This window comes from Crinia signifera, chromosome 1 (genome assembly GCF_055691185.1).
Source record: "Crinia signifera chromosome 1, ASM5569118v1, whole genome shotgun sequence".
In the NCBI taxonomy this organism is placed as follows: domain Eukaryota; kingdom Metazoa; phylum Chordata; class Amphibia; order Anura; family Myobatrachidae; genus Crinia; species Crinia signifera.
In genome coordinates, this window is record NC_139217.1 from 260316861 (window position 1) to 260328791 (window position 11931).

Consider the following 11931-nt stretch of genomic DNA (forward strand, 5'->3'; position numbering starts at 1 on the left):
GAGGGGGAGACACTGGAACTTGGAGATCCTGCAGTGGGCGGGGCTGTCTGGGGGTGGTTGGCACCAAAAGCCACGGAGCCCGCAGCAGCAGGGACTTGGTCTCTTCCCTCACTCTGTTTTGGCGCCATTCAGAACGCTTGCAGCGGAGCTGAGCTGGCTGACAGATCCTGGAAGAGTGATTGGATTTCCTGGGCATAGTTTTCCCCACTGTGAACGCTTCAGACAGATAAGTGACTGAGTACATTGGCTCTGTATAAAACGCCTGTACATTTTGCGCTGTGACTGTGTTAATTTTACATCATGTTTGAGCAACAGTCTGTGGCTTTGGGGGAGGGAGCCCTTAATGCATTGAGCGCCTGCAGTGTTTGTACACTGAATTTTGTCCCTGAGCAGATGGCCAAGGGGGGCTTGTGTATTACTTGCACTTTTGTGAGACCCATGGGGAGTGAAACCCAGAGGGTAGAGCAATCGGAACCTGCGTGGGCCAGTGCCCTGGGCAGGTCTGTTAATGCCTTAGTGCAATTGCTGGACAGGCAGAGCGATGTGTTGGTAGCTTCCCCGAGACCTATGTCATCATCTCAGCAGTCCTCTGGCTCCTTGCCTCTGACCCAGGCAGATCCTGGCTTCTTACAGGTCATGCAGGATACTGCTAAGGGGATCAGCAGGTTTAATGATTTGTTAGACAAATTTGATGGTGATACTGTGGGGACCCCTAAAAGGTCTTATTCAGTGCCATTGCTTGTTGCTGAAGAGGAGGGAGAGTACACAGACATCCCCTGGGATCAGGGTGATGACTCTGAGGATTCCTCGGCCTCAGGGGTGGAGGATTTGATTACTGCTGTTAAACAGGCTTTGAACTTGTCTGTGGAGGATAAAACTCCTGCAAAAGGTGTTTTTAAAAGGCAGCGTAAGGAAACTGTTACCTTTCCTGCCGATGAAGGTTTACAGGATTTATTGGAAGGGGCTTAGAAAACCCCCCAATAAAAGGCTGCAGATGCCTAAGAGATTTTTTTTAAGTCTATACCCCATGCCTGAGGCTCATGCAGACCTCTGGGAAAAAGTTCCGGTGGTAGATGCTTCTGTGGCACGGCTTTCTAAAGCCACGGTGCTACCTGTCCAGGGGGGGCAGCCTTTAAGGACCCCGTAGACAAGAAGCTGGAAGGTAACCTCAAGGCAATATTTGAGGGGGTAGGCTACACTTTACGCCCTCTTATAGCATCAGCCTGGGTCTCTAAGGCCATGATTGTGTGGGCCAATGACCTGTGTACAATTTTACATGCTGATCCATGTGTGTTGCTGCTTGCTGAGAAGCTTAAAGCAGCTGCGGAGTATGTGCTTGAGGCTGAGGAGGAAGCTCTCAAAATGGCTTCCAGAGTTTCCACAGTTTCCGTCAATGCCAGGAGAGTGCTTTGGCTTAAAGCCTGGGAGGCGGATAATGAATCAAAAAAGGCCTTCGAGGCATTAGCTTTTAAAGGAAAGCTGTTGTTTGGTTCAGAGCTGGAAGAAATTATTAAGCAGGCCACGGGAGGCAAAAGTACCTTCCTGCCGGCTCCTGCAGCTAAGCAGGCCTCAAGGTTTTTTGCTTTTAGGCCGTCCTTTCGGCCCTCCCCTAGAGGGGGTGCGTCCTTTCGAGGACAGTCTTTTATGGGAAAGTTTCAGTCCTCCAGGGGCAAGGCCCCAAAGTCAAAGTTCGGTTCCTTTCATAAGAAACCAAGCACCAAAGGAGAGGACAAGCCCTCCGCATGACTACCTGGGGAATACCCCAGCGGTGGTCAATGTGGGGGGGCGTCTGAGATGGTTCAGGGCTGCGTGGGCATTGTTGGACCGGGATTCCTGGGTGCTAGACATTGTATCCCAGGGTTACAGAATTCCCTTCAAAGGTCTTCCTCCGAGAAGATTCATTCCTACACCACTGCCAAAGGAGTTGCGGTTCCGTGTTGCTCTTTTGGCGGCGGCTCAATCTCTCTTAGAGAAAGGGGTGGTTATCCCGGTCCCTCGAGCGGAGAAGAAGAAAGGCTTTTATTCCACTCTGTTTTTGGTGCCCAAGCCAGACGGGTCTTTCAGACCAATCTTAAATCTAAAGTCCTTGAATCTCCATCTGTGGGTAGACCATTTCAAGATGGAATCTCTACGGTCTGTGCTGCTAAGCCTGAACCAGGGAGAATTTTTGGCGTCCATGGATGTCCAGGACGCGTATCTTCATGTGCCAATCCATCCGGAACATCAGGCTCTCTTGAGGTTTGTGATAGGAGACCTGCATTTGCAATTCCAGGCGTTGCCCTTTGGTCTGGCCACAGCACCAAGGGTATTCACCAAAATAATGTCAGTAATGGCGGCGGCCCTCCGACTGAGGGGAATCACTGTGATTCCGTATTTGGATGACCTGCTGAGTCGGCGGAAAAGTTGCAGAGTCACTTGGCAGAAGCCATCAGGTTTTTGCAGGCTCACGGTTGGCTTTTAAATTTACAAGTCTCAGTTGGTGCCGTCACAGAGACTCCAGTTCCTGGGAGTTGTCCTGGATACCCATATACATCGGGTATTACTACCAGAGACAAAGGCCAGGGACCTGGCCTCCTTGGTGCGGGAGATCCTGGCGTCTCGGAGCCCATCGGTTTGGAGGTGTCTCAAACTGTTGGGGAAAATGGTGGCGACTTTCGAGACTCTACAGTTCGCCAGGTTCCACTCTCGAGTGTTCCAGTGGAACATCCTGACATCTTGGTCAGGGAATACTCAGACCATGAAGTCAGAGCACATAGTGTTGTCTCCAGAGACACGGTCTTCCCTGCATTGGTGGATGGAGGTGGATTCCCTTCAGTGGGGTCGGTCTCTGCAGTCCTGGGACTGGCTGGTAGTCACTACCGACGCCAGTCTCAGGGGCTGGGGGGCAGTGGTCTTGGACCTGCGCCTCCAGGGCTTATGGACCTCGGAGGAGTCTGCCTTGCCGATCAATATCCTGGAACTGCGGGCTGTGTGGAAAGTGATATCTCTGGCAGGAGAAAGATTGCAGGGTCTTCCTTTAAGGATTCAGACCAACAACGCCACGGCTGTGGCGTACCTGAATCATCAGGGAGGCACACGCAGCAAGCTGGCCATGTGGGAGGTTTCCCGGATCTTCTTGTGGGTTGAACAGAATGTTCCAGCGTTGTCAGCGATATTCATCCCGGGGGTGGAGAATATCGAGGCCGATTTCCTGGGAAGGGAGGAGCTGCTAGAAGGGGAATGGAGCCTGAACCCACAGGTGTTTCATCAGATTACACTGAAGTGGGGAACTCCGGAGGTGGACCTGATGGCATCGAGGTTAAATCATCAGGTGCACAGGTTCTATGCCAGGACAAGAGATCCACTGGCCGAAGCAGTGGATGCAATGACTATTTCCTGGGAGGGGAATCTGCTTTATGCCTTTCCGCCGTTTCCAATGCTGGCGAGAGTATTGAAAAGAATCCAGTCCCAAGGAATTCCGGTGATTCTAGTAGCCCCGGATTGGCCAAGGAGGTCCTGGTACTCGAGGCTTCAGAGATTGCCTGTGGACTCGTGGCGTCTACCTCTGAGGTCAGATCTGTTAAACCAAGGGCCGTTCTTACACATGGATTCAGCTCGGCTAAATTTGACGGTTTGGCTATTGAAACCGCCATCTTGAAGAACAAGGGTTTCTCGGAGGCTGTGGTTAACACCATGGTAAAAGCTAGGAAGTCAGTGTCTTCAGCAAACTATTATAGTGTCTGGAAGATCTATATTAGGTGGTGTGAAAGGCAGAAGTCGCATACATCGCGGTTTCGACTTTCAAGATTGCTGGAGTTTTTGCAGGATGGTTTTTCGTCTGGGTTAAGCCTTCAATCACTCAAGGTACAGATATCGGCCTTGTCGATTTATTTCCAGAAAAGGATAGCTTTGCTACCGGAGGTGCAGACTTTCCTGCAGGGGGTTTCACGATTGAAACCTCCCTACAAGCAACCAGTGGCTCCATGGGATTTATCGCTGGTACTGGAGTGTCTTCAAAAGGCGCCCTTTGTGCTGCTGAGGTCGGCTGACCTTAAGTTCCTTACATGGAAGCTTGTATTTTTGTTGGCTGTTGCGTCAGCAAAGAGAGTATCAGAGTTGGGAGCGTTGTGATGCAAGTCTCCTTTTCTTATTTTTCATGATGACAGGGCTGTTCTTCGAACAGTACCCCAATTTTTGCCAAAAGTAGTCTCTGCTTTTCATCTGAATCAGGAGATAGTTCTGCCTGTGTTTCAACCCCCAGAGGGTTCAAGAAAAAGGGTCAAATTGAGGAATTTGGATGTTGTGCGCGCCTTGCGCATTTATGTGGACAGGGTGAAGGGTGTCTGGAAGACTGACACTTTGTTAGTCTTGTATGATGTGCACAAGATTGGTTGGCCTGCCTCTAAGCAGACCATTGCTAGGTGGTTGCGTTCTGTCATTGCCTTTGCATATACTAAGGTTGGTAGGCCTGTGCCAGCCAGGATTAATGCGCATACCACCAGGTCGGTCGCCACCTCTTGGGCGGTTTGACATGGGGCCACAGCTGAGCAGGTTTGCAGGGCCGCCACTTGGTCATCTGTTCACACTTTTGCCAAATTCTATAGGTTCCATGAGTTCGCGTCGGAGGACGCATCATTCGGGCGAGCAGTGATGAGGGCTGCAGACCTGAGCGTACCCACCCAAAGGACCGGCTCTGGAACATCCCAATGTTGAGCTGTGTCACCGGAAGTTCACTCTAGTGTATCCAAATAGCAGAATCTTCTGCTATTTGGATACACTAGAGTGAACTTCCGGTCACCCAGCATTGTCAAACCTTGATGTTGACATCTGTTACTGAGTGGGAGAACCAGGGTATTTAAGGGTTATACCTTGGGCCAGTTTTAACAAGAGCTCTGTTATCTGGTAAAATATATATACCCACAAAAAAAAATTCTTGTACACAATCAATTTGAGACACTGCAAGAAGTGCTACTGCATTTGTGTCAGTCAAGTCATCGAATGCCCCTGATGAAGTCACGTAGTTGACAACGCGTTGGGCCTGCTGTTGTATTGGAATACTATACATCATGTCAAATGTTTTTCATCTAATGACTATGTATATTGTGTATCTTTTATAAGCCGAGTTATAGGCTTTTATTAAATATTTTATAAACTGAGGAAAAGTTGTGTACCTTCACTTTTAGCGCACTCTGTTCCTGTTTTTGTGTGTGTATATATGTGTATATGTGTATATATGTGTGTGTGTGTGTGTGTGTGTGTGTGTGTGTGTGTGTGTGTGTATGTGTGTATATATATATATATATATATAATCAGTCTGGATGATGGCCGCACACGCTCAATAAAGATCAGGAATACACGTTCTTGACTACAAGAACGTGCATTCCTGATCTTTATTGAGTGTGTGCTGCCATCATCCAGACTGCTATTTGTTATATATATATATATATATATATATATATATGCTGTATTCGTGTAGATCTGCTGCTGTCCGTGATAAGTATTATGGCCTTATACATTTCTTCAAATAAATGTGTGGGGTTTTTTTTATATTCTTACAACGTGGATGTGCTGGTCCTATCATTGGCTGCTTGCTATTGGTATAAGACTGTATTAATTATTTTTGACCTGGCACTCGAAAAAAAAAAAAAAATATATATATATATATATATATATATATATATATATATATATATATATATATATATATATATATATATATATATATATATATATATATATATATATATATATATATACCATATACAAAAAAACGGCACTCAGGAGGCAGGATACATCTGGTTTCAAATACTTGGTGTATTAAAGCATGACACTTCAAGGACAAGCTTTCGGGGGATTAACCCCTTCTTCAGGTCACAACACCTACAGCAGTGAATGTTAAACAAAACATACCTTTTATACCTTAATGCTGTGTCCACACCTCGCTGCAAGGCACGCCAGACGCCGCCGGCCGGAAGTCAGGAAGTGACGCACTTCCGGATAGACACTCGGTCCAGTCGCTTAGCAACCTTCACAAGCGTCTCACTCCGGGAGGCGCACAGTCCCGACCCCAGCCGCAGTGTCATCGGCATATGCATATGCAGCCGATTGTTATGGAACACAGCACATCAGGTACATTACTTACCCCACTGAAGCAGGATCCCACCTGACAGGAGAGATATCCATTCTTCACCGCACGCCAGTACAGGACGCAGCAGGCGGTTGCTTAGCAACCCACCCCACCACATTGACCCAGGCTGCTGTATAAATGTCACTCGACCTCCAGCAGGGGGCATCCAGACCTGGGGAAGAGATGTACCACATATTACATACATATACATTAAACAAAAAAAACCGTTTCATATACAATATAAAGAAAACAAAAAAAGCAGAGAAAAAAACATTCATTCAAGGAGATATGAATCAAACAAAACTATTCCAATTTAATTTCTCATTTAACCCATTAGGGTAAATAGTATTTAACCGCAGGATCCATCTTGCCTCCAGCCGGAGCAAAGATTTAACCCTATCTCCTCCGCGCATAGATTCCTCAACCTGGTCAATCATAAAATATTTCAATACAGATAAAGGATGTCCCATAGCCTTAAAATGGCGGGCGACCGGTTGGTCATTATCCCTACCACCCAAGGCGAGACTAATTGCAGATCTATGCAGGCCCATCCGATCCCGGAAACTCCGAGACGTCTGGCCAACATAGTACAGCCCACACGGGCACACAATCACATAGACGACGTGAGTCGACCTACATGTCAACACTTTGCGAATTTCAAAAGTTTTGGGAGAATGTGGATGCTTAAAAGACTTGCACTTGACCAGGAAGTTACAGGTAGTACAACCCAAGCAACTATAACAGCCTGGCGGCTTAAAATAGGTGTTGGGGGCTCTGGGTAGGCCTCTCCCAGTAATATCTGTATGTACTAAGCGGTCTCTAAGATTACGGCCTCTTTTGAAGGCCGCAATCGGACGGACATTAGTTAAGCCAGGCAAGTCAGCATCTGATCTCACAATAGGCCAGAGTGCCCGGGTAGCTTGGCCAATCACCGGTGATTGGCCAAGCTACCCGGGCACTCTGGCCTATTGTGAGATCAGATGCTGACTTGCCTGGCTTAACTAATGTCCGTCCGATTGCGGCCTTCAAAAGAGGCCGTAATCTTAGAGACCGCTTAGTACATACAGATATTACTGGGAGAGGCCTACCCAGAGCCCCCAACACCTATTTTAAGCCGCCAGGCTGTTATAGTTGCTTGGGTTGTACTACCTGTAACTTCCTGGTTAAGTGCAAGTCTTTTAAGCATCCACATTCTCCCAAAACTTTTGAAATTCGCAAAGTGTTGACATGTAGGTCGACTCACGTCGTCTATGTGATTGTGTGCCCGTGTGGGCTGTACTATGTTGGCCAGACGTCTCGGAGTTTCCGGGATCGGATGGGCCTGCATAGATCTGCAATTAGTCTCGCCTTGGGTGGTAGGGATAATGACCAACCGGTCGCCCGCCATTTTAAGGCTATGGGACATCCTTTATCTGTATTGAAATATTTTATGATTGACCAGGTTGAGGAATCTATGCGCGGAGGAGATAGGGTTAAATCTTTGCTCCGGCTGGAGGCAAGATGGATCCTGCGGTTAAATACTATTTACCCTAATGGGTTAAATGAGAAATTAAATTGGAATAGTTTTGTTTGATTCATATCTCCTTGAATGAATGTTTTTTTCTCTGCTTTTTTTGTTTTCTTTATATTGTATATGAAACGGTTTTTTTTGTTTAATGTATATGTATGTAATATGTGGTACATCTCTTCCCCAGGTCTGGATGCCCCCTGCTGGAGGTCGAGTGACATTTATACAGCAGCCTGGGTCAATGTGGTGGGGTGGGTTGCTAAGCAACCGCCTGCTGCGTCCTGTACTGGCGTGCGGTGAAGAATGGATATCTCTCCTGTCAGGTGGGATCCTGCTTCAGTGGGGTAAGTAATGTACCTGATGTGCTGTGTTCCATAACAATCGGCTGCATATGCATATGCCGATGACACTGCGGCTGGGGTCGGGACTGTGCGCCTCCCGGAGTGAGACGCTTGTGAAGGTTGCTAAGCGACTGGACCGAGTGTCTATCCGGAAGTGCGTCACTTCCTGACTTCCGGCCGGCGGCGTCTGGCGTGCCTTGCAGCGAGGTGTGGACACAGCATTAAGGTATAAAAGGTATGTTTTGTTTAACATTCACTGCTGTAGGTGTTGTGACCTGAAGAAGGGGTTAATCCCCCGAAAGCTTGTCCTTGAAGTGTCATGCTTTAATACACCAAGTATTTGAAACCAGATGTATCCTGCCTCCTGAGTGCCGTTTTTTTGTATATGGTATATTATAATCTCCGTCGGGCACCGGGGCCAGTTGGAAAATTTGCTTGGAGTGAGTGCCGGCAGTCTTGTACGGATATATATATATATATATATATATATATATATATATATATATATATATATATATATATATATATATATATATATATATATATATATATTTATCCATCCAAAAATGCCGGCACTCCAATGTACTTGCAGCATCAACCCAGGTGCCAGTAAACGAATTTACACAGTCCAAAGTCCCACCAGGTAGGACAATAACGGCACTCAAAAGGATTTTTCAACACAAGAAAAACTGTATTAAAATACAGACATGTACAGAGTAATGGGTTACGTTTCGGGGGACAAACCCCCGGACAAACCCCGTCCTCAGACCCTCCTACAGCCTGTAGGAGGGTCTGAGGACGGGGTTTGTCCCCCGAAACGTAACCCATTACTCTGTACATGTCTGTATTTTAATACAGTTTTTCTTGTGTTGAAAAATCCTTTTGAGTGCCGTTATTGTCCTACCTGGTGGGACTTTGGACTGTATATATATATATATATATATATATATATATATATATATATATTTTTTTTTTTTTTTTTTTTATTACAAATGTTAACGTATGCTGCAGAATTCTAGGAGTCTAATGCTGTGTACACTTGGTCCGATTTCCTTTCCGATGTTGACGATATAGTCAACATCGGCTCGGCATCGGATGCAGATCGCAAGGGTTTTAAACCTTGCGATCCCGATCCGATCCCGATGCGCGTTCACGTATCGGAAGCCAGAAAGTCTTGGCTGCCTTGTCTATATAGTGCAGATAATGCAAATTGGATGTGCCTTAAGATCCTATCCACGATCCTATCTGATCGGATCGTGGATAGGATCTTAAGGCACATCTAATGTGTGTACACACCATTAGAGCTTTGTTGTCCCTTTACCTGCAATCCCATTTAAGTAAATAAATGGAATAGAGGCTGACCTTCCACCATGTCCACTTCCTTGGTTGGTTGTGGAATGTAGTCTTCATTCTAGCACCCTGCTCCTTGTAAAATATTTGCAGTTCCTCCTTTCTGCCTGCGGTGTCACGGTCTGCTGTGGTGTTTTTACAACAGTCTGTCTGTATTTCAACATTGAGATACAAACCAGACTGTTCTTGAAGTACCACAGCAGACAGCGACACCCCAGGCAGGAAGGAGGAACTGCAAGGATTTTACAAGGAGCAGGGTGCTAGAATGAACACTAGTATGTATTAAATTGGCAGGTAATATATATTTCTGTATCTTGTAAAGTTTTTAACTGTATCTAAATGATCTATTTTAGGTTTTGGTTCAAAAGAGTTTTTTCTTCTTTATACAGGTTACGCTGATTCCAACCTTTGAATCGCCGGCAGTCCATCGGTGGTATGAAGAAACGCATGCCCTTCAACAGACACTGGGTATTAATGTGTTTGGCAGCAACAGCAGCGTATCGATGCAGGGAGAAACATTCCCTGCCTGCAAAGTGGAGTTCTAATCCCATTCATACCCTGATATCTATATGCACATCTTGTATTGTTTTGGAACTTTTTCATACAGGGGTGCTTTTTAGATTTTGGATGGCCACTTCATTTTTCATTGCACACGCTTTGTTATTGGCAGATTCTGCAATCTTCAGAGGCAGGAGCATGCACATTCCTACCAAGTGGTCACCAGAAGACATTACTTTCTCCTGTACTGGGCTACCATAATGCCACCTATTTGGGGAATTGGGGGAGATCCTGCACAATTAAAGAGGAACTTTTTTGCACATTCACGCCAATGCTTACCCCACCTTGTTTTTCATGGTATTCTACAGCTGCCAACCACTGACTTTCCACCACCTGACCAGGAGAATATGTTAACACTTCACTTTCTGATGTTTACAGTTCATTTTTCTTTTGTACGTGAAGAGTTCGTAAATAATGTTAGCTGTTTCCAGTGGTGTACAAAACTCCACAAATGGTCATGTTCACTTTAATGGCTCACCCATTTCTATGTGTCATTAGGATGATTTTCCTAGAGGTTTGGGATAAGTATAAGCTTGTGGTTAATATCCCATTCCAAACCTTTAGTGAATATATACTCCCTGTAGCTGGGATGGGTAAAGTGTGTGTAGGTTCAATGCACCCTATTTCCTCTGTGATTTAGGTCTTGCGCAATAGATTAGGGTTAGTTAACAAGTAGCTCTTTGAGGGTTTTAAAGTCTATTGTTCTCTAGTTGTCAACCACATTTGCAATAATGTTGAGAAGGCTACTATTTAGCTGTCCTAGTCCGTTAAGCAGGGTACTGATTACAAAGTTGCTTGATGAGGATCATGGTAGCATTTTTTTTTTGTTTTTTTATTTTATTTATGACACTCCAATAGAACTTTACAATTAAGTCAAAATTTTAAATATATTTATCTGTCATTGCCTATGTGCTGTATCAACCTCTGTTTAATAGGCAAGTTCTCAGTTAATTTAAAAGACCATTATGCAGTCGAAGGTTGCTCATTTCCTAAAAGGAAATGTACTTTTGCCTGGGAAACAAAATGTATCTTTTAGTAGTGATGGGTTTTTTGCACTGATTCCAGCGAGTTTATCTGCAGTATTCAAGTAAGTGGTGAAGAGGGCATCACAGTAGCTTTTTGGATATTTTTAGAGTACACCAGGAATGCATTTTTAATTCTTCACTTTAACTAAGATGCAGCTTTGAACACTTCACCTGTGTTGACCCCCTTTACCTCAAGCCTCTCCCCCACCAGAAAAGTGGAAGACTTCTATCTAAACTCATCTGAGTACTGTCCTAATGTTAGACTTATTCATTTTCATGGGTACAATGGTTTGGGGCCAGTTTTAAAACTGTTGGGCTGTGTAGGCCCAAAATGAAATCGGTTTAGCCGCAAAATCTTATGTGGTTGTAATTTGTATTCCCATCTGTTTTGTAAAGTCTACTATGTCTAAACACTAAGCATTGTCCTCCTGTGGTATAAGATTATACTAGTAAGTTTGTTTTTTAAATGTATTATTGTAACGGTAAATGAAGGATTATTACCACGTACTTTCGCGCCACACACAAAATATCGAAGGGGGGGGGGGTGTTCCTTGGACATGCCTAGCAATTGTCAGAAGTGCCAGTCAGCCCCAAAAAGGAGCTGCAAAGGGGAAGGACTTAAACCCACTATTTTGTATTCTGTCTGACGAAGATCACATCCAGCACTGCGAGGTAAAGGCAGATTGTATGGATTATAAACCACCAGAATGTTAGACGGGAATTGTAATGTGACTTCACATAGCTTCTAGTAGTTAAGCAAATTAAAATCTGATTTAAACAAATATCCGAGTTCTTGTATTCATGTTCATATCAATAAAGTGTTTCTGAAAGGCCATAACACATGGGATCAGATTCTAAGTTGCAGTCTAATCAAGCGTCTCTGCCTTTTTTTTCTTTAGATGCATCTACAACCTTATGCTAGTCCTAGTATAAGGCTTTCCCTGGTGTACAAGTTTGGCAAATGTACAAGGGCTTGGACACCCACTTAGGGCATTTTTAGGTGCAAAATCCCACTTGGTTCTTCGTTAGGTGCAGAAATTGGGT

At 45.1% G+C, this 11931-nt stretch overlaps 1 protein-coding gene across 1 annotated transcript in view; it reads left to right on the forward strand.

The window, feature by feature from the left end:
* The window catches only part of MAP1S (microtubule associated protein 1S), a 61054-nt gene extending 49385 nt beyond the window's left edge, over nt 1–11669 (forward strand). The window contains exon 7 of the mRNA XM_083181597.1: nt 9694–11669. Coding sequence (XP_083037723.1) covers nt 9694–9849 — 156 coding nt within the window. The 3' untranslated portion in view covers nt 9850–11669. The remainder of the gene's footprint in view (nt 1–9693) is intronic.
* Nucleotides 11670–11931: the final 262 nt, after the last annotated feature.